The following is a 22946-nucleotide window of genomic DNA, read 5'->3' on the forward strand; positions in this document are numbered from 1 at the left end:
TGCAGGTCCTGTACGGGCCTTTCTGGATACAGAAAATGTTTGACTGCTACCCTGGCCAGCACAGTCTCCAGATCTCTCACCACTTGAAAACGTCTGGTCAATGGTGGCCGAGCAACTGGCTCGTCACAATACGCCGGTCACTACTCTTGATGAACTGTGGTATCGTGTTGAAGCTGCATGGGCAGCTGTAGCTGCACACGCCATCCAAGCTCTGTTTGACTCAATGCCCAGGCGTATCAAGGCCGTTATTACGGCCAGAGGTGGTTGTTCTGGGTACTGATTTCTCAGGATCTATGCACCCAAATTGCGTGAAAATGTAATCACATGTCAGTTCTAGTATAATATATTTGTCCAATGAATACGCGTTTATCATCTGCATTTCTTCTTGGTGTAGCAATTTTAATGGCCAGTAGTGTAGTTTCAGAAATAGAGACGTGCCAAATCAGATGATTCTTTTTGATACACCGTGTATATGCAATAGTGTTAAATGTGGTATAACGACAAATGCTGCCAAATGGTAAGGCATTTGACGTAAGCAGCACAGTATAAAAACAGACATCAACAGTTCAGGAGGTCAAGGGTGTTACACAGTATATAGGCAGTTGGCTCTATGCGGTTTTAGTACGTGCGTACGTTCCTTTAGTGCAGATAGGAAACTGACACCATTAGCCACAATGAACGTTGTGTACGTAGAACACGATTCCCACAATGCCACGCAGAAAGCAGTTATCTTGTGATGAAAAAGCAAAGATCGGTCATACAAGGAAAGATAACTCTCTAATCGTCAAATTGGCTAAAAGATGAACTGTTCAAGTACAGTGATTGATAATTTGGTTAGACTGGGCGCACGATGTAGACAGAACGGAAGATATAGGCAAAGTGGAAAATCGTGTAAGGCGCAGAAAGGATTACTTCTGCGCAAAGCGAGTGCCACAGAGCGTTATTCTTCTGAATTTGTTGCTGATTTACAGTTGTCACTAACTGTCAGACGTGTACGACAAATTTTGTCACGTGGCGAACAGGTTGCGTTCAAGAAACGACTGCAGAGACTCGCCTTAACACCCAACCATAAACAGGCAAGGGTGGAGTTCGCTGAGAAACATACGTCATGGACTTCAATATGGGATAAGGTGATAGTGAGCCGGCGGGGAGGCCGAGCGGTTCTAAGCGCTACAGTCTGGAACTGCGAGACCACTACGGTCGCAGGTTCGAATCCTGCCTCGGACATGGATGTGTGTGATGTCCTTAGGTTAGTTAGGTTTAAGTAGTTCTAAGTTCTAGGGGACTAATGACCTCAGATGTTAAGTCACATAGTGCTCAGAGCCTTTTTTTATAGTCAGTGATAAGAAGGAGTTTAATTTAGATGCCGAGGCTCGATTTCAATATAGAAGAAGATAAGAATGACGAGTAATTTTGCTGGTGGAAGTGTTATGATTTGGCAGCCTTCTGCGCTAAAGGTGAATGACACATTGCTTGGCTGAAAACTTAATGAACTCTAACATGCACACTGAGATGCTAGATACAGAATTGATTAGAATGCATGAGGACCTAGGGGACTAAAGTCTAATGTTTCAACAAGATGTTGCAATGTGTATGGTTCTGCTTGAACCAAAAAGTGGTTTGAAGACAAAGATATCTTGCCCTGGCCTGCTCGTAACTGGAATATCTTTCTGGAATACTTACAATGAGTGTTTATCGCAATGGAAGGCAATCTGAGGCTGTATGGGAGCTCAAGAGAACAGCATGAGGAGAATGGGTGACTGTTCCATAGCAAGAACTACAAACCCTAACAAAGTCAATGCCAAAGAGAACTTTTTAGGTAATTAGGAAGAACGGAGGTTGGACAAAGTGTGAAGGTTGCCCAGAAAGTGGCGCAACGCGTTTTTATCTCAGCCGCAGCTATGTCAAACGTTACGAATGTGTTATTTGAAGTTTCCGTCACTTCCGACAGATAGCGTAGCTGCAGGACAGTTCCAACATGGCATCTGTAGGTGACGTACGTTAAGGCCCGTTTACATTGAGCTCAGAACATGTTTTTGTTCGGAACATTGTGAGCAACTTGTTCCCTCAACATGTTTGGCAACACTGTTCGTTGCTCGCATTCCCGTTTACACTAGAGACCAGTATTTCTACATATTCTCATAGTCTGCTGCCGTGAACTGATAGGTTACTTTGTGTATTCACAAGAGATACGCTATGTCAAGTGAAGAGGAAGAATTAATGACATTTGGTGCTGCATTAATAATACTTAGCGAAATTAACAGACGAAGAAAACGATGTAGTCGTCTTCGGTGGACCAGAACATACTATAGAAGATGTGGCGGGAATGACATGCTTTGTGAGCTGAATTTGGGAAGACAGTTCTGGCTTTCGCAACTTCAGTAGGATGTCGCCGTCAGATTTTGAAATGTTGTTGAATATTATAGGACAAGTTGTTTCAAAGAAAGTGACAAATTTCGGAAAAGCAATCCCTGTGAACCAAAGACTTGCTGTTAGTCTTCGTTTTCTGGCAATAGGAGACTCCTATCAAAACCAGCCAAATCTCAAATAGTTCCATATCATCCTGGAAACGTAGATATTTAAATCCAAACCACTTCGTTTCGTAAAGTGTGTCAGTACCACATCCAGATTTTTTACTTACCTCTATTTTTCTTTTCTCTCGTCGGTACTGAGACAAGAGAGATTTAATTTTTTTGTCCATGTCCCTGCTGTTGGTGCCAAGCGCCACAGCAACTTTTTGTAACGAATCATGTTTGATTTTAGCATTTTTGTAACCTGCGCAACGTACATTCCATAGGCACTCCGCTGCCTCATAGAGAGACATCAGCTGGAAAATTTTGTCTCGTGACCACTCCATTTCAAATAAAAATGATGGGACATAAAATGAACGCACCACTACACTCCAGCGAAACAAACACCAAAACACTCACTCACGAGGGAACCTCCCCATCGCACCCCCCTCAGATTTAGTTATAAGTTAGCACAGTGGATAGTCCTTGAAACACTGAGCACAGATCACTCGAGAAAACAGGAAGAAGTTGTGTGGAACTATGAAAAAATAAGCAAAATATACAAACTGACATCAAGGATAGGTGAGCTGCGGAGCGCCGTGGTCCCGTGGTTAGCATGGGCAGCTGCGGAACAAAAGGTTCTCGGTTCAAGTCTTCCCTCGAGGGAAAATTTTACTTTCTTTATTTTCGCAAAGTTATGATCTGTGCGTTCGTTCATTGACGTCTCTGTTCACTATAATAAGTTTAGTGTCTGTGTTTTGCGACCGCACCGGAAAACCGTGCGATTAGTAGACGAAAGGCCGTGCCCCCCCCCCCCCCCCCCCCCCTCCCAAATGGGAACCGAAAACATTTGATCGCATGGTCATAGGTCAACCGATTCCTCCACAGGAAAACACGTGGTATATTCTATACGACACTGGTGACGGCATGTGCGTCACATGGCAGGAATATGTTGTCGACCCATCTAACTTGTACACTTGGCGAATGGGTAAAAAGATTCTTCTACCTTGCCCGATTTAGGATTTCTTTTGGATGTGATAATCACTCCCAAAAAAGTGATGAAAACATAAGAATTTGTCACATAAACTGCAGCAAATGAATGCAACAGTTTCACAGTCGCTCAGTTTTCCCTGTGCTCTGTCAAAACATATGTTTTTAATGTTTTCAAATTTTTCCGTGTGTAGACCGTCAAATCCTGCATATGTCCAAGTAAATCTGAACGTGTCCTGGAATTTTGGAGAGTGAAGCTGATTTTGTGTGAGTGCCTGCACTTTGATAATTGTCTGAAAATAAAAAATTAAAATATTCGGTCCAGGGAAGACTTGAACCAAGGATCTCTCATTCCGTGGCTGGTTACGCTAACCACATGACCACGGTATTCCCGAGCTCACATTGTCCTCTATGCTCCTTATCTTGCACATGGACTACTCAATTGGTATATTATGCTTATTTTTTTCCTAGTTCCACACAACTTCTTCCTGTTTTCTCCATTGATCTGTGTTCAATTTTTCAAGGCCTATCCACTGTGCCAACTTATAACTAAATCTGAGGGGGAGGGGGGGGGGGGGGGGTGCGATGGGGAGGTTCCCTTGTCAGAGCAAACGAACACTAGCGCTGCGTAGCGGAATTTAATGGTAGCAGGCCACGAACAATGTTTCTTTGATCTCTACCGACACAGCCGTGGAACACTGATTTTGTGTTGTGAACCTGTTGTCCACATGTTGCGATCATCGGTAGTCCATTACTAGCCACGAACAATGTTGCGAACTCAGTGTGAACGCGCCTTTACAAAGAACGTGGCGTCATTGAATTTCTCACTGCAGGGAAGAAACTGTGGGGAACATTCACAAACACTTGTGGAAAGTCTATGGAGCATCTGCTGTCGACAGAAGTACAGTTAGTCGCTGGGCACGGAGGGTGAGGTCATCAGAAGGCGGTTCGGCGTAGCTGCACGATTTGCAGCCGGCGGGGAGACCATCCACGACTGTCACATCTGACGTGACACAGTCAGCTTCCACTTCTTTGGGCCCTTAAAGAATTCCATTCGTGGAAGACATTTTGAGGATGATGAGGAGGTGATTGACACAGTGGAGCACTGGCTCCACCACCAGGACAAGGATTGGTAACGACAGGGCATACACGACTTTGTTTCGCGCTGGAGGAAGGCCGTAGAACGGGATAGAGACTACGTGAAAAAATTGGGCGTGTAGATAAAACACCATTCTTTTGTGTGTGTAATTCTCATTATATTCATTTAACAATAGTTGAAGAAAAAAATGGTTCAAATGGCTCTGAGCACTATAGGACTTAACGCCTTTGGTCATCAGTCCCCTAGAACTTAGAACTACTTAAACCTAACTAACCTAAGGACATCACACACATCCATGCCCGAGGCAGGATTCGAACCTGCGACCGTAGCGAAGGAAAAAAAAAAGAAAATGCTCTGGATTTCGTTCTCGACAACCCTCATACTAACAGCAGACTAACACAACAGTGAGTGCATTTATGCTAATTTCCATCCAGGAAATGCAAACGCCTTATTCAGTTACTCGTGTTATGAAAGAAACTTTGTAATTCCATCATGATTGTTTATGTCTTATATATATCTGTTACTTTCATAGTAAATTCGATACATGTATGGCTCAGACATTGTAATATTACTTTCGTGGAATCCTGCATTTATACTGATTTCCACCACTGTGTAAGCGGAGCAGAGACGAAGGGAGAATCTTCTCAGCAGTGGTATGGGCCGCAAATGGGAGAATCTACTGACAAACAGGAACTAGACAAAAGTATGGAAACACTGAGAGAAATGCGTCCTTGAACATAAATGCAGCAGCTAGCCAAGCCTGCAGGTTCCGCTGTTATATTTGATCACGAACAACGCCTGTGCAGTGTTCAACACGTTGCGTGTATCAGTCGCGGTTAGAACCAACGTTCTGTGTAGTTGGGGGTGCATTACGTCGGAGCGAATTCGAACGTGGGCAAATTGTTGGTCCTCGTATGGTGGGGGCTTCTGTTACCAAGGCAGCCGAAGTGATTGGTGTTTCGAGAAGCAACCTGTCGAAGACTTCTACCGCATGCAGGGAAAGCGGAAATGCAGCATCCGTTAAATAAGGTATTACACGAAACACCTACTATGTACAAGTTAGGTGTAGACGACCTGCCGCCTATAGGCAGAATGGGTGAAGTTGATTTGAGTCGCCTTGGGCTGAAACTGCGGTTTCAGCAGATGGTTTATCCGTCGGGGAGAATCGGATCAGTTCTGTTCCGCCGTGGATCTGCGCATGCGCAGTAGAAGAGGTGCACCTCTCGTGTTTGTGCGTTTAAAGCGGGCTTTCCGTTTGTTATTGTTTCCACGTGTGCTCAGCAGACGATCATTACATGAGCTGTGGGGGGTACTTTTGGCTATTGTGCGAGATATTTACACGTTTTTGCAGTGAGAAATTTTGTATAAATACAGAATAAAACAAACGAAAACTCTTTTTTTTGTGTTGCAATTGAGAAAAGCTGTGTAGCGCATCTATTGAAATTGTGTCATCACAAAAACGGAATGAAACAAAGCAAGTATAATCGTGCTTATAGAGGCATACAACAAAGAAAGGTGTCTACATGTTCCTTTAGACACGCTGGACCATAATGAGATACGTCTGCAAACATTTCATTCTGAGTTTATATGTTTTACGTAAATGAGCATATAATTTTATTCTTGATATGCGTACGTATCATCTTAGTTGGTGAAAGTACCTTATGTGTTTGATTTGATCGCATCTTTTATATTATTTCAGCATGCCATGAGGGATAGTTCTGAGAGAATAACCGCAAGAGTCACAATAGTTGTGCCGGCCGCGACTAGTGAGAACTGTAAAAGCCTTTCTGCACCTTTGCGATCGCACTATTGTGAAATAGCGTTTCTCATTGCTGGATCACTTGCGTGAATCCCGTCACATACAGTCAACAAGGCACATCCATTCTGGAGAAGTTTCTAAATTCCTGTGGATCTTCGGGCCTCATCTCCTTCATTAAAAGCTACTACACTGACGGAAAAAAGTCGGAACGTCAAGAAGGTGAAGTGTGACGTAACCGAATGTTGACAGGCATGTTTCTACAACTAAAAGATGAGATCTACTCATATTTCGCGCGAGTCGCATAAGAGTAGCGCCCCAATGAGGTTGCAAATCAGGTACGCTTTAAATACAGGCTATAACAGTTGTGAGCGTTGGTTAACGTTCACTGGATGTGGCCAGTTGATGTTCATCTACGTCTACGTGATTTCTCTGCTATTCACAATAAAGTGCCTAGCAAAGGGTTCAATGAACCACCTTCAAGCTGTCTAACGTTCCACTCTCGAACCACCCGCGCGAAAAACGAGCACTTAAATTTTTTTGTGCGAGCCCTGGTTTCTCTTATTTTATCGTGATGTAGGTGGGTGCCAACAGAATGTTTTCGCAATCGGAGGAGGAAACTGGTGACTGAAATTTCATGATAAGATCCCGTCGCAACGAAAAACGCCTTTGCTTTAATGAGTGCCACTCCAATCCAAGTATCGTGTCTACGGCACCATCTCCCCTATTTCGCGATAATACAAAATGAGCTGCCCTTCTTTAAACTTTTTCGATGTCAACCGTCAGTCCCACCTGATGCGGATCCCACACCGCACAGCAATACTCCAGAATAGGGCGGACAAGCGTGGTGTAAGCAGTCTCTTTAGTAGACTTGTTGCACGTTCTAAGTGTTCTGCCAATGAATCGCAGTCTTTGATTTGCTCTACCCACAAAATTATCTATGTGGTCGTTCCAATTTAGGTTATTTGTAATTCAGTTCAATTCAGTCTCTTTATTCATCCGTTAACAATATGCATTGTATGGGTGTTGTAATCCTTAAGTATTTAGTTGAATTTACAGCCTTCAGATTTGTGTGACTTACCGCGTTATCGAAATTTAGCGGATTTCTTTTAGTACTCATGTGAATAACTTCACACTTCTTTTGATTCAAGGTCAATACAGAATGTTTTCGCAATCGGAGGAGGAAACTGGTGACTGAAATTTCATGATAAGATCCCGTCGCAACGAAAAACGCCTTTGCTTTAATGAGTGCCACTCCAATCCAAGTATCGTGTCTGCAGCACCATCTCCCCTATTTCGCGATAATACAAAATGAGCTGCCCTTCTTTAAACTTTTTCGATGTCAACCGTCAGTCCCACCTGATGCGGATCCCACACCGCACAGCAATACTCCAGAATAGGGCGGACAAGCGTGGTGTAAGCAGTCTCTTTAGTAGACTTGTTGCACGTTCTAAGTGTTCTGCCAATGAATCGCAGTCTTTGATTTGCTCTACCCACAAAATTATCTATGTGGTCGTTCCAATTTAGGTTATTTGTAATTCAGTTCAATTCAGTCTCTTTATTCATCCGTTAACAATATGCATTGTATGGGTGTTGTAATCCTTAAGTATTTAGTTGAATTTACAGCCTTCAGATTTGTGTGACTTACCGCGTTATCGAAATTTAGCGGATTTCTTTTAGTACTCATGTGAATAACTTCACACTTCTTTTGATTCAAGGTCAATTGCCACTTTTCGCACCACGCAGATATCTTATCTAAATCATTTTGCAATTCCTTTTGGTCATCTGATGACTTTACAAGACTGTAAATGACAGCAACCTGAACAATAGATGGACTACAACACTTCCTTGGTGAACGCCGGATATTACTTCTGTCTTACTCGATCACTTTCTGTCTGTTACTACGAACTGTGACCTTTCTGATGGGAAATCACGAAGCCAGGCCCGCAGCTTGGCCGATATTCCATAGGCATGAGAAGAATTGGAATTTTTATGTCTTTAAGTAATCAAGTCAAATTTGGTCATTAGTTGATCTTTGAATCGATGTGTAATAGATGTGAGGTGTAATTTAAAATACGTATAAATGCAGTTGTGCAAAAATGCCTTTTATTTATTTTTTTATTTATTTATTTATTCATCCGTGGAACAATAAATATTGTATGGATGTCGTCAGATTACAACACATGAGCACACATTTACATTTACAATTAAACAGGTTTCTCATATTTTGTGTAGTTTTTATAACTAGTCATACACATATTTATAATTACATAATATTTTGGTGATAATGTCATATGTTGCTAATAATCTACATCTATGTTAATATTCTTTTACAGTATAAAAACTTTTACTTACTAAAAAGGTTTTAAGCTTTTGTCTGAAAGTGAGGGGCTCATTTATTTCTTTAATTTCTTGTGGTAATTTGTTGTACAGTTTTATCCCATTGTAAAATATACTTTTTTGTGTCTTTGCCTTGTTCTTTCTATCTAGATGGATGTGGTGACAAGCTCTTGTTTCATGGTCATGTATTAGGCTGTTTGTGTTGTACATGTTAAGATTTTTCTTCATGAACATTATGTTCTGAAAGATATACTCACAAGAAACAGTTAGAATTCCTAGCTTTCTAAATAATTCTAGACAGTGGGCCCTGTTTTTGCTATTTGTTATTATCCTTATGGCTCTTTTTTGTACTTTGAACACAGTTTGTATGTTACTGGCACTTGTTCCCCAAAACATGATCCCATAGCTGAGGACTGAGTGTAGATATCCGTAATATGTTATTTTAAGACAGGTATTATTGCATACCGGTGCAAGGATTCTAAGAGCATAGCATGCTGTGGATAATTTGTTTGCCAAAATGTTGACATGGTTTGTCCATTTCAGTTGGCTGTCTACATTCATCCCTAAGAATTGGTACTTGTTACACATTCTAATTCATTATTATTAACTTTTATTCTAGTGGCATTGTGTTTTTTGTTCAATTGGAAGTTAATATAGTTAGTTTTCTTTACATTTAGGGTTACTTTATTTTTTAATGACCAGTTGTGGACATCACTGAGAGCCTCGTTTGCTCTTTCTGACAGTTGTGTTGGATTTTCACCTGTTATTACTATGTTGCTATCATCAGCAAAAAGTATTTTTTCGCCATGTCTGATACGTTGTGGGAAGTCGTTAATGTATATAAGAAACAATATTGGGCCTAATACACTTCCCTGTGGGACGCCTATATTCACATTTTCTGGGTCAGACAGGTGTTTTATAAGGGAATTGTATGAAACTTGTGATATCTCAACTCGTTGAACTCTGTTTTCCAAGTATGATTTAAACCACTTCTTTGTCACACCTCTTATTTCTATTTGCCCTAATTTATGAAGTAAGATTTTGTGGTCAACTGTATCAAAGGCCTTGGACAAGTCGAAAAAGATACCACTTACATTTTCACCTTTGTCCAGTGCTTCTAAAATTGCTTTAGTGAACTGTGCTATAGCATATTGTGTGCCTTTTCCGGGCCTAAAACCAAATTGGTCATTGGAAAGAAGATTATATTTATTCAGGTAATTTAGCAGTCTCTTTTTGACTAGTATTTCTATTATTTTAGAAATGATAGACAGTATAGAGATCGGCCTGTAGTTCTCTACATTTTCCACATCTCCGTTTTTAAGGATAGGTATAACTTTTGCTTGTTTTAGGTACTCCGGAAAGTATCCAGACTCGAAAGATTCATTAATTATGTCTGTTAATGGGCCCTTTATGGAGTCTACACAATCTTTAATTACGCAGACTGGAATTTCATCAAGTCCTACTGAAGTTTTATTTTTTAGTTGGTATACTACTAGTGCCACTTCCCTTTCTGTAGTTGGCAAGAGCACCATTGAGTTTGTTGGCTGGTTCTGAGTAGGTAAATCATACGTATCTGGAAATTTCTGCTGTAATTTTTTTGCAATACTACTGAAATATGAGTTTACAAAATCAGCTAATTTTTTAGGGTTACCTACTGGTACATCTTTGTTTTTAATATGTGAATTGAGGTCCTTTTTAGCAGAGTTAGATGTTTCCTGTTTGACGATGTTCCAGGCTGCTTTGCTCTTGTTTTCAGCTTCAAGTAATATTTTGTTGTTTGAAAGTTTTTTTGCGGCTAGCAACACCTTTCTGTAAATTTTCCTGTACTTTTTGTAGGATTGCAGAACTTCTGGGTTAGACTGATTATTTTTTATGGAGTTGAGATATCTAAGAGTTTCTGAGGATTTTTTGATACCTGTAGTCACCCACTGATTTCTCTTTGTAGTTTTAATTTGATAAAGAGTTTTGGGAAACATCTCTTCAAATCTGAGTTTAAAAATTGACATGAACTTGATAAATTTCTGATTTGCGTTGGTTTCTGCATAGACTTCCCTCCAATCTTCATATTCTAGCTGGGATTTAAACTGATGCAGGGCTGATTTGGAAAACATTCTTTTGTATGTACAAAGTTTAGGAGGAGTTTCTACATGAATGTTAGTTTTTAAGATCTGGCCGAGGTGGTCTGCTAGGCCCAGGTTTTGGACAACAACATGACATTTTTTACTATCAATATCTGTAGCTACATGATCTATAGATGAGGAGGATTCTTTCGTTATTCTAGTTGGACAATTAACAAGGGAGGATATTCCGTAACAGCTTAGAATATTCACATATATGTTGCTAGCCTTATCAGGCTTCATCATATTAATGTTTAAGTCACCACAGATAATTACATTTGCTTTTGGTCCAGAAACCCTGTCTAAGCTTTGATTCAGTTTTGAGAAGAATATATCAATGTCTCCACTAGGAGAGCGGTACACACAAAATATGACTATTTTTTTTGCTATGCCAGGTCCTATTATTTCAACAGCGGAAAGTTCGAAATGTTTGTCCTCACCTAGATCTAAAAGATCATATCTTACTTTAAATGACATACCTTTTTTTACATAGATACATGAACCTCCACCATTCATTGAGATTCTGCTATAGTAACATGCAAGGTCAAATGAGGCTAATGCAATGTGTTCAATTTGCTTCCCTTTGCACCAGTGTTCAGTGATACACAAAATTTGGCTATCAAATTTTTCCAATTCTACTTCTAGCTGTTGTGCTTTGTTCTTTATGGCTTGAATGTTTTGGTGAAACACTGTTAGGTATTTGTTTTCACTTATCTTGGTGGCACCTTTCCCTTTAGACCTGATGCTAAAAAATCCTTCAGATGAGCTGGTGGCATGGTTATTCTTCTGTTGATGACAGTGGAGGTGAGTCTGTTGCCGGTTTGACTTGGAAGTTGGTGTATCTGAGGGTATCTGCCTTATGTTAGTCTTGTAACTGAGGCCGGGTACCAAAAATCCTGGAGAGTTGAAAGTTTCCTGGTTCTTGTGCTTCTTCTGTTTGCTTCTGTTACTGATGATGATGATGGTGAAGCTGGTGAAAAGTCTTTCACTGTTGAAGACTGAGGAGCGGCCAATACTGATGAAAGGTCATTGGCTGTTGGCACATCAGGCGTTTTTTTTCTTGTTAATGATGCAGTTGCGTAGTATGTAGCTGCTTCTGCTGAAGCTGCTTTGGAAACTTCTGTCCTAGTTGACTCATTTATCTCAGCTGTTTGTGACGAAAGTGGAGATTCTAGTGCTGGACCTGTTGTCAGTGATTCAGTTTCATTTTCTTGTTGGAAATTTTCAGTTGCTGTGTTTGGTGGTGGAAGTGGTATGGTCGTGCTATTCTTGTCCTTAACTGCCTTCACTGCATTAAGGATTTCTCGACTAATGAATGATTTTCCGAGTTTATTTCTGTGAAGCCCATGCCTTGTAAAATGACTTCTCTCTGTGGATGGTACGTCCACATATGTGGCATTTGGGAGGCTTCGGCAGATTTTCTCAAATTTCCTATTAGTAACTGTGATTTCTTTGTTGACACAGGATTCTTCTATAAGATCATGTCTTTGTGGGATACTGGCAATGAAGAAGTTAACATCTGTAATTTTCTGTAATGTACTTCTTAGAGCTCTTGTGGCGAGTTTGCCCTCGTTCCTATAAACATCATTAGCACCTCCTATTATTAGACAGTTGCTTCCAAGCTTCAAAGAATGTTCACAGTCTTTTAAAACTTCGCGCAAGGGGGCCCCCGGTTTCGTTATTCCACTAACCTTGAATATAGTTTGCATGTTACACAAAATGTCGGCTAAGCCCTTTCCATGACTGTCTGAAAGTATGAAAATATCTTCTTTTTTCTTCTTACCTGTATTGGTAGATATCTTGTTTGCACGATAAGTATGTTCCATGTATTTTATGGTATTTCCTTTCTTGTTATTACAGGACTTCGTAGGCCTACTGAAATGATTGGTGGTCGATGCATTTGATGAAAATACTTCCTTTCTTTGGTTCTTTTCACATATTTCATATTCATCACACGTTAAAAATTCAAACTTATTTGCTTGTGGGAGACGAAAGTTGTTTACGTTACGATTAACACGACAAAACTTTTTAGGCCTAATAAAGTTACCGTTTTGTTCGTTTACAACCGTTTCACTACCCTTTGAATGGTCTATCACTTCTTCCAGCTTCTGTACACTATCTATCACTGATTCAAGCTTCTCTACATATAGTTTAGCTAACATAAGATCATATTTTAATGAAGAAGTCGTGCATTCTTCTTCGCATTCCGTTTGTAAACACACGATATGACGATAGTTACAGTGCACATTTCCACAGTCACAGGTCATGTTTTTTTCCTCTAAGACATTTAAACATTGACGATGGATCCATTTCTGTGACCACGAACATAATTTAACACCATATTTCACCTTCTTACTGCATTTTACACACACAGGATTTAAAAACTCGTAATTTTCCGCGGATCGGTTTATTAGTACGTCTACACGCGCCGCCATCTTAGTTTTTGCACACTAATAAACGTTTAAGTAAATTTATAATCCAGTCTACTTCTCCTCTGAACGTAAAAACGAAAACTGTGGAGAAGTTTGAGAACAGCATTCACAGTGGGGCTTCATTTTTACTAGTGCAGTGATTTACAGGGCAGTGAACAATTAACTTTAAATTAAGCCCACTGATAATCTTTTAACTTGTAGAGCTAAAGAGTTGCTAAATCCCAATAAGAATGGAAGAAAATACGCAAAACAAGAGTTCCATTAAGGCAACACAAAAACCTGTGGTAATTTTTTTTGTTTCCAAGAACGTTTTGAGGTTAATTATAGCTTTTAGTAGACTCAAAAACGGAGTTAATTTAAGTTAAATACAGATAATATATAGGGCTACTCCTCTTTAAGGAAAAACTGGATGTAATACAATATATTAGGTAGAATATCTGCTATAGTAACTGAATCACAAACGGCAGTTTACTACAAATGACTCATAGATTACGTAAAGGACAATGGTAGCTTCCAAAAATTCTTTAAAACACTCATTTATTTGCATTGATACACAATTAAATTCAGGGGCGTTGTGTTCTTTGGCAGTAACTGTGAATCACAAATGCTGATTTGCTATAAAATAGATTACACATCCAAAACAGAAAACACCTGTACTGCTAACTTAAGAAAATATAGTATCATATTCATCCAAAAATTCTCAAAAATAAACTGTTTCTCACACAATTATTCAATGAAATTGGAGAACAGTTTTTCTGATATATGATAGGCCTACTATTCACAAAAATTTTAAAAGAGCACAATTAAGTGGGGTAAGCCTACAATTGACGATGACAGTACAAGTTCGTTGCAGCACTCACGAATGTTCAAAATGTCACAATATATTACAACAGAAACAGCTATTGATGTGATCAATCATAGATTATGCAGAAGCGACATGAACAGTAAACTATGCGAATCTAGAACTCCAAATTGGCACACGAATGTTGTACATGCGGTCTCACACAAAGGCAACATGTCGAATTATTGGAAGAATGAGAATAAATGTTCTGAAACCCATAACATTGTTGATGAACAACATCATGGCAAAGATGGAATTTTATTTACTGCATACTTCAGTTTCAATGGTACTCATTCTTGACATTGTCTTTACTGAAAGAAATTCCTCTTTCAATTTATTCTTAGATTACCGGTACACATGAAGAAGGCATTCATCAGCCTAGTGCTGGTTGCTGTTCTGGTGCAGCTGGCTGATGCTCTGCGAACTCAACACAGTGATGGTTTGAAATCGCTGCCACCCTCAGACTCCATCATGGGCATCTATAATCAAGCAGCCGTCACCACCAATGGGTATCTATGTGCAGGTATTGGAAGGTGGGTCTGTAGCTAACAAATCTAGTTCTAAAATGTTAAATTATGTCTCTTACACCCACAAGATGAACAGAATATGATACTGTATTAAAAAATTGTGACACATGCTGTAGTGCAACAAATTCTTTATTACACAGAAAGTACGGATACACTGTAATCACTTAATACTTCACAATTCCAGTTCACAATGGTCATTATAAATTGCAGAAGACACCAAAAGAATAACTCAGATTGTCCATGGTCAAACCAATCCATCAATAATTCATATAACACCAATCAAAAATCTAGTCCAATTGCAGCCTGCATGCAGTCAGGTGACAAAAGTAAGCTGTAAGCGCAGTAGAGACTTTAGCACAGCATGATTCAAAGTGTCTTGCAGCAGCTCATTGGCCCAGCAGCCAGCGCAATGTGATGGCCACTGGCTCATTTAACTGTGCCACACAAGTCATTCATAGTGGATACCGCAGAGTATTGATCTCACTGTCAGATACCAGAGATATATTACTAATTAAACTCAGACCACAACAGATGGAAACACTAAATGGCTATTTCAGATCGAATACCTTTTGGTTTTTTTGTGTCTGCAGCTTTGCCCAATTTTTATAACCAATTTAACTTCTTCATTCTTAACTACTCAACAGAGCATAACAAGAAGACTTTGCTTTTGTTCTATGACAATGCTCATTTAAACTATGTCTTTGACTGTTTATTTGCTACAGTAACTTGTAAAACTAGTATTAAAAATTGTGCATCTTTGTGCCTTTTCAGTGATATATTGCAGAAGGGAGGCAATGCTGTTGAGGCTGCAATAGCTGCACTCTTCTGCGAGGGAGTGATCTTTCTGCAGAGCATGGGAATAGGGGGCGGTTTCCTCATGACAATTTACTCTCGGGAGAACCAGACTGCAGTGGCATTAAACGCACGTGAAACAGCACCTGCAAATTCCTCTGCAGACATGTACCATGGAAATTCTACACTTTCTCAATACGGTAAGCCTCTTCTAAGGATTTCAACTTGTTTATAGCTGCCATTTCAGCACATCCTTTCATGTTATGTATTTATCAATTATTTGCAAGTGTAAGTGGTCAGATGTTGTTGACTGAAACCTTTGCAACATTCCCCTTTCCTGTTTTGCACTGTGTTCAACCTGTCTTGAAGTCTCATATCTTGAGACTAGCAGCAGCTGGACTAGGCATTACCACCCCATGCATAGCTTGGCATTAACACCACAACATAAATAGTTGCATTTAGAGTAATGCCACTAGTACAGCTATTTCATCAGCTTTTACTGTAACACGTTTGCTTCATTTCGTTTTGCTGGTCTGTGTGCTGTCATTAGACATAAAGTCATTCACAACCTTGTAAAATAACAAACAAGAGAAAGCTTCCTCTGGAAAATGCCCAGTGTAAAAGGCAATAGCAGCCTCTGCATTTCTCCTACATTCTTCGCATATCAGGCTGTATTTCAGTTTTTTCTTCTGTGGTTGCAACAGTCATTGTCCACTTGCACATCTTTTCTCCAAGTGATAGGTAGGTGTGCAGGCAATAACACAGTGCAAGTATTGTAATGTTTAGAGACACTATCTGTTATACATCTGCACGATACATGAACTCTGGCCACAGTGTATTTCCAGTTATGATACATCGTAGTTCATCACGTTGCCATGGCGGTATGTTAGGTAGACCCCTGTTCAATATGTTAGAGGAATACAATGCAAATGGGGTTTCCAACTAGATGTTATGAAATACTGGCCTTTCCTACCCTCACAATGTGGAGATGGCATCCCACATGGCATCAGATATTAAAGGGCCATTGGGTAGCATGTTGTAAATTATGATTGTGTACCTCTTTCTGTTCCTCAAACTGCAGCGCCACCTATGATGAAATGAGGAAAATGCCCCAAACCAAATGTATGTAGATTTATCCATAGAACTGTAATCTGCAATAAAAAATGGGGTTCCCATTGAAGACTTCAAAGTTGTCCCCACCTTCTGCACATGGGATGGAGTGGGGGTTGTGTGTGGTATCGCTGGATGTCCTCTTCCAAAACAAACAAATATGAATTATAACTTATTTTATCCAATGTGTAGTTTTATGGATATTTCAGTGTCTTCAGTTAAAATCAACACCCTGTATATTAAGAACAATAAGGGACCCAAGACTGAACCCTGTGAGACCCATTCTTTATACTTTAGAGAACCCTGCTGAGTTTTGCAGACTATCTGTACTGTTAATTTCAAACTTCTACATTGTTCCAGTTAAATGTGAATTGAACAAGTATGAATTAAACCATTTGTACACTGTCCCACTCATATCACAATACTTACACCTACCTAGGAAAATTTCATGATTCACACAGTCAAAAGCCTTTGAGAGATCACAAAAAATCCCAATGGGTGATATTCAGTTATTCAGAGGGTTTAATATTTAATCTGTGGAGACATATATAGCAATTTATGTTGAAAAGCCTTTCTGAAGACCAAACTGACATGTTGTTAGTACTTCGTTTTTACAAATATGTGAAGCTACTCTTGTATGCAACAATACGAGAGAAGGAAGGTTAAGAACAATAATGGACCCAAGACTGAACCCTGCGGGACCTGTTCTTTATACCTTAGAGTCACAATCATAGCTTTCGGCCATTAAGGCCTTTGTCAGCAGTAGACACGCACACACACACACAAAGTCATGCAACCGCAACTTGCACACATATCTGCAATCTCTGAGAGTGCAGATGTGTGTGCAAGTTGCGCTTGCGTGAGCATGTGTGTGCATGTGTGTGTGTGTGTCTACTGCTGACAAAGACCTTAATGGCTGAAAGCTATGATTGTGTGAATCTTTTTATTGTGCCTGTTGCGACTCACACCTCCGCTTTAGGGTGAGTAGCAACTTTCCTTCTCTCGTATTGTTACATTCCATCCTGGATTTTCCATTGTTTGATACTCTTGTATACATTATGTTTTCAACAATTCTGGATAAAGCTGATAGAAGTGAGATAGGGTGGGAGTTGTTATTCCCCTTTTTATGCAATGGTTTAACAATAGCATATTTCAGTCTATCCAGAAAAATGCCCTGTTTCAGTGAGCAGCTCCGTATGTGGCTGAGAATCCTTTTTATCTGTTGGGAACAAGCTTTTATTACTCTGTTGGAAATGCTGTTAATTCTATATGAACTTTTACTTTTGAGTGAATTTATTGTTTTCCTAATGTCATTAGGAGAGTTGGGTTGAATTTTAATTTCATTAAATTGCCTAAGTATTGCCTCTCTCATATACAGCCTTGCATTTTCTAATGAACAGCTGGATCTCATTTTTTGTAGAACACTTGAAAAATGATTATTAAAAATATTTTGTACTTCTGACTTTTGGTTAACAAACTTTTCGTTGAGTCTGATAGAAATATGGTCTTCCTGTGCTCAGTGTTGCCCTGTTTCCTTTTAACAATATTTCAGATTGTTGTAACTTTATTATCAGAAGTGCTAATGTCAAACATAATGCATATACTTCTGAACTTTTTAATAATGTTTCTTAGGACAGTGCAGTAGTTTTTATAATGTTTGACTGTTTCTGGATCAGTGCTCCTTCTAGTGGCAAGATACATTTCACTTTTCTGTTTATAACATATTTTTACCCATTTGCTAAGCCATGGCTTTTAGATGGTTTCCTACAATTATGTTCACTGTTTTCAAATATACTCACAAAGATATCATGAAATAAGTTAAATTTTAAATTAGCATCAGTTTCCCAGTTCGCCTTGTCCCAGTCTAACTATTGCAAGCTTTCTGTAAAATTTGTAACTGTTTAATGATTAACTGAATGCACTATTTTGGAGTACTGTTTCGCATTACTGTAGTGGAGCTACGTCACATACTGTAACTAGCTGTGCATCATGATCAGAAAGCTGATTCTTAACAGGTAAAATTTTCATTTGATTAAATTTCTCTTGATCTATAAAAACATTATCTATTAGTGTGTAATCTACTACTCGAGTAGGAAAATCAATAACAGATGTCACTTGAAAGAACCAAGTAATACTTTAAGGTCATTCATTCTATCAGACTCTTTCAGAAAATCTACATTGAAATCATTCTGGAAAATAACAACTGGGGTAGTGAATCAAGTGGTGATGTCAACAGAAAGTTTGACTCATTCATTGAAAGCTACAAACACTGCTTCGATGTTGCCATTCCTATAAAAAGAGTCAAAACTAAACATAAAACCAAAACATGGGTTACACAGGGGATTAGAAAGTCATCAGACACTCTCAGAAAGTTAAATAAATCAGCCAGCAAGAATGTAGTACTGAAAGCACATGTGAAATGTTATAGAAGCCTGTACAAGAAAGTAATAATTGCAGCTAAGAAGCTTGATAATGATACCTGTATAGAGAAAGGTAGCAACAAAATGAAGTCAACTTGGGAGGTAATAAATAAAAATATAGGTAGACACAAAAGGAAAGATAACAGCTTTGTAATTAAAAGTGGGGGTAAAACTGTTAAGGACCCACTTCAGATTGCCAACACATTTAATGAACATTTCACAAATATAGCCATAAATTTAATTGAAACTAAATGCAATTCCAATAGCAAAGTAAAAATCACCATGAATGACATGACAATGTTCCTTTATCCAGTAACTGATTCAGAGGTACTAAATGCTATAAATAAGTTAAAAAATAAAATGTCATGTGGGTGTGATGGGATTCCTGACAAAGTCATTAAGCAAAGTGCAAGAAACATAGCCTCGCATCTCACTGAAATTATAAATGAATCTTTTAAGACAGGAGTGTTTCCATCAAAACTTAAAATGTCAACTATAAAGCCACTGTACAAGAATGGTGATAAATATGTTAGTAACTTTAGGCCTTTATCAATGTTGTCAGGTTTCTCAAAAATAATAGAAAGGATAATGTATCAGAGACTATACAAATTTCTTATTAAGAATAGAATATTGGTTAATGTGCAAAATGGTTTCCGTAAAAATAAATCAACTGAAACAGCTATCTTCAATTTTTTGCAACTTGTTCTAAATTCCATAAACAGAAAGGAATTAAATTGTGGATTGTTTTTAAACTTATCAAAGGCCTTTGATGTCATCGGCCATAAGTTACTGCTTAGGAAGTTATATGCCTATGGGATACGTGGAGTTGCCCACAAATGGTTTGAATCATATCTGTCAGACAGGTATCAGAAGGTGGAGATAAGCCAGGCAGATAGGACATATTCATCAAGATTCGAGAGAGTTTTGTATGGAGTACCCCAGGGATCTGTATTAGGGCAATTACTGTTTTTAATATTTATCAATGACCTACCAAGTCAACTATCTGAAGCAGAGGCAGTACTGTTTGCTGATGATACAAGTTTGTTTGTTAAAGCAAATAGTGAAGCTGACTTACAGGAAAAAGTCACATTAGCAACAGACGAAGCAGACAGATGGTTTAATGAAAACAGACTCATTGTGAATGCCAAAAAAACAACGTGGATCAACTTCAGACATATTACAAATAAAATAAAAACTAACCTTACAGTAGAACTGGGTAAATGTAAGATTGAACAAGCATCATACACTAAATTCTTGGGAGTATGGTTTGATGAACACTTAAGATGGGAAAAGCATGTAATATCATTGAACAAAAAATTAAGTCAAACATGTTATATACTTAGAATGCTTAAAAGCTCATGTAATATTAAAACAGTGTTATGTGTTTATTTCTCATTCATGCACAGTTTATTAAGATATGGCGTACAGTTTTGGGGGAACATCAGTCTAACAAAACACTCATTTAGACTACAAAAGAAGGCAGTCAGAATAATAAAAGGTATAGGATATAGATAATCTTGTAGGCAAGCTTTCAAAGAATTAAAAATCATGACACTACCATCTTTATACATATATGAAAGCATATGTTTCTTAAAAGAACACGAGGAATTTTCTACATTAAACAGAGAATTTCACAACTACGAAACAAGGAATAGGAATGATTTCCACAGAGAAATTCATAAAACAGCTACATATCACAAAACTGTACTATACCAACCCAAAATCCTCTACAGTGCTCTCCCCAAAGAACTAAAAATAATACCAAAACTGTACATATTTAAAAGAGAATTAAAAAACATGTTATTGAGCAATAGTTTTTAAGGTGTTGAAGAGTTTATGAATCGTTGACAATAAAAGCACAGTTCATATTTCCCTGACATAATAAATATGTGTAATTGCTCACATTTAAATACTTGCTGTTTCTATGAAAGTGTGAAACAGTGTTAATGTAAGAATGTAAATAATCTTTGATGTGAGAATCACAAACCTTTTTTTTTTACGTTGTTATCCTACTTGTATATTTTTATGTTAATGTTCTAAAAGTTCTATTAAAATTGTAATGTCTAAGTGACAAGTAAATTCAATTATAAATTTTCATGTATATGTATTTTAAATTGTAATGTTTATTGACAAGTCCTGTGTCATTTCGATGATGCACTACAAGGACACTAATAAACTGAACTGAACTGAATCCACACAAACTATAATTTGCTTCCCTCTGTCTGTCAGACAGTACAACAAAGAATCCATGTTTTCCAGAAATAGCTAAAAATTTCCCAATAGGTACCTACACATAGCTACAGCTACAGAGTACCATCGTTTAGTTGTTTAGTTTAAGCTCACAGGTACATGCTTCTATATGTTGCTCTACACAACTTTTTTACTTTCTAAAGTTTTCACACTATGATGAATTTTTATATGGTAGCTCCTTCTCTCTCCATAGTTCCTCTATTTACATGTGCTGGAGGCTTATATCCACCTACATTTACCTTTTCCATAACTATGACTACATGATGTTCAGGCAAGCATATTACATCTATTCCACCCTCAGTTTCTGAGTATCCTAAATGAACAAGAAGCTCATCTACGTTGGTTTTTAACCTCCTGATATTCTGATGCAATATACTAACGTTATTTTTCTCTGTACTTTTATGAGAATCTTGTGATATTTTAACATCTCTAGTACCTGTCTGTCTGAACTTCTCATGAAGCTTAATTTCATACAATGTTGAATCATTGGACACTGATCTTAGTCTAAAGAAGAGGTACTCTCATGAGTTAGCTGCCCAAAGTAGCTGTAACTCCATATTGCCCCTCTTGACAGAGCTGATCAATTGGAGCTGATCATACCACATGAAAGCAGGAACCAAGTCAACATTTGTGTGGTTTGTTGCAGATGCTACATTTACCAGGTCACACTCAGCATTGTAGCCTTGATCGCTGTCAACACTGTTTCCTGCTCCACCAACTACCACAACATGATCCTGCTTTGTGAAACCCTTGCACAATGATCCTGCATTTTCTATCACTTGGCTCAGAAATCTATGAGATATTCTGATTCATCCGTGTGCCACACCTACTCCCAAAGCCTTTCCACATGGGTTATATCCCTGTGGAAGATCCAGATCCAAGACCTCTCTATGCAGTCAGACAGCACAGCTTAATCTAAATCAGTCACAAGCATTTGCTACTGTATCAGAGGAAGAACCACATGTGCAAGCAGTCATGTCATGTACCATCTCTGGAACAACTTTTTCATGGCCTTTAATTTTCACATGACCACTAACCCCATTAAACTGCTGTCCACACAGATAAATAGATGCCACCAACTGGGTTTGACTACTTTTACCATAGGAATAGTCACCAACTTTTAGCATATGGAAGTCAGTAGATTAACATATTTTGCATATTTTCATTCACTGATGTCTTGTGGGATAATATTTTGAAGGAACTACTCACACAGAAAAAAACATGTTCATTGCAGGAAATAAGGTAATTAGAATTATGTTTGGGGTTCCCATGGACACAGCTTAAAGTCAGCTCTTCAACCCTCAAGCAGATACACCTATGTATAAGGTGCACCAACCATAAATAAAATTGTTTTGCATCATTCCATTCATGCTTCACAATTACGAGACCTTCATTATTGCTTCAGCAAACACAGTGATAAAGCAGTGAGCAGCAGTAATATAAAATAAACAGTGAGTTAAGTGAGAAGAAATTTACATTCCATGAAAAAAAGATCCAGCTGACAAGTACAATTTCACAATATGGCAGTCATCTACCAGATGATTACTAATCGAATAAGCGGATGGCTGGGATGTGATGCAGAGTGCTATAATGAAAGAAAGTTTATTTCATTATTATTTAATTAAACAGTGCTTTAGCTCTTATTATGTAAGTTTATTTTATCATTGTTTAATTAAACTAAGATTAAACAGTGATTTCACTCATACATGTTTACCTTGGTAATATTAACGCTGCTATACTTTATATGTGTACAAAGTACGCC

General features: G+C 38.5%; 1 protein-coding gene across 1 annotated transcript in view; it reads left to right on the forward strand.

Moving 5' to 3' along the window:
* Positions 1-22946, forward strand: part of LOC124552042 (scoloptoxin SSD14-like) — a 146741-nt gene that overhangs the window by 19846 nt on the left and 103949 nt on the right. The window contains exons 2-3 of the mRNA XM_047126486.1: positions 14430-14618; positions 15384-15604. Coding sequence (XP_046982442.1) covers positions 14443-14618; positions 15384-15604 — 397 coding nt within the window. The 5' untranslated portion in view covers positions 14430-14442. The remainder of the gene's footprint in view (positions 1-14429; positions 14619-15383; positions 15605-22946) is intronic.

This window comes from Schistocerca americana, chromosome 1 (genome assembly GCF_021461395.2).
Source record: "Schistocerca americana isolate TAMUIC-IGC-003095 chromosome 1, iqSchAmer2.1, whole genome shotgun sequence".
NCBI classification, from domain to species: Eukaryota; Metazoa; Arthropoda; class Insecta; order Orthoptera; family Acrididae; genus Schistocerca; species Schistocerca americana.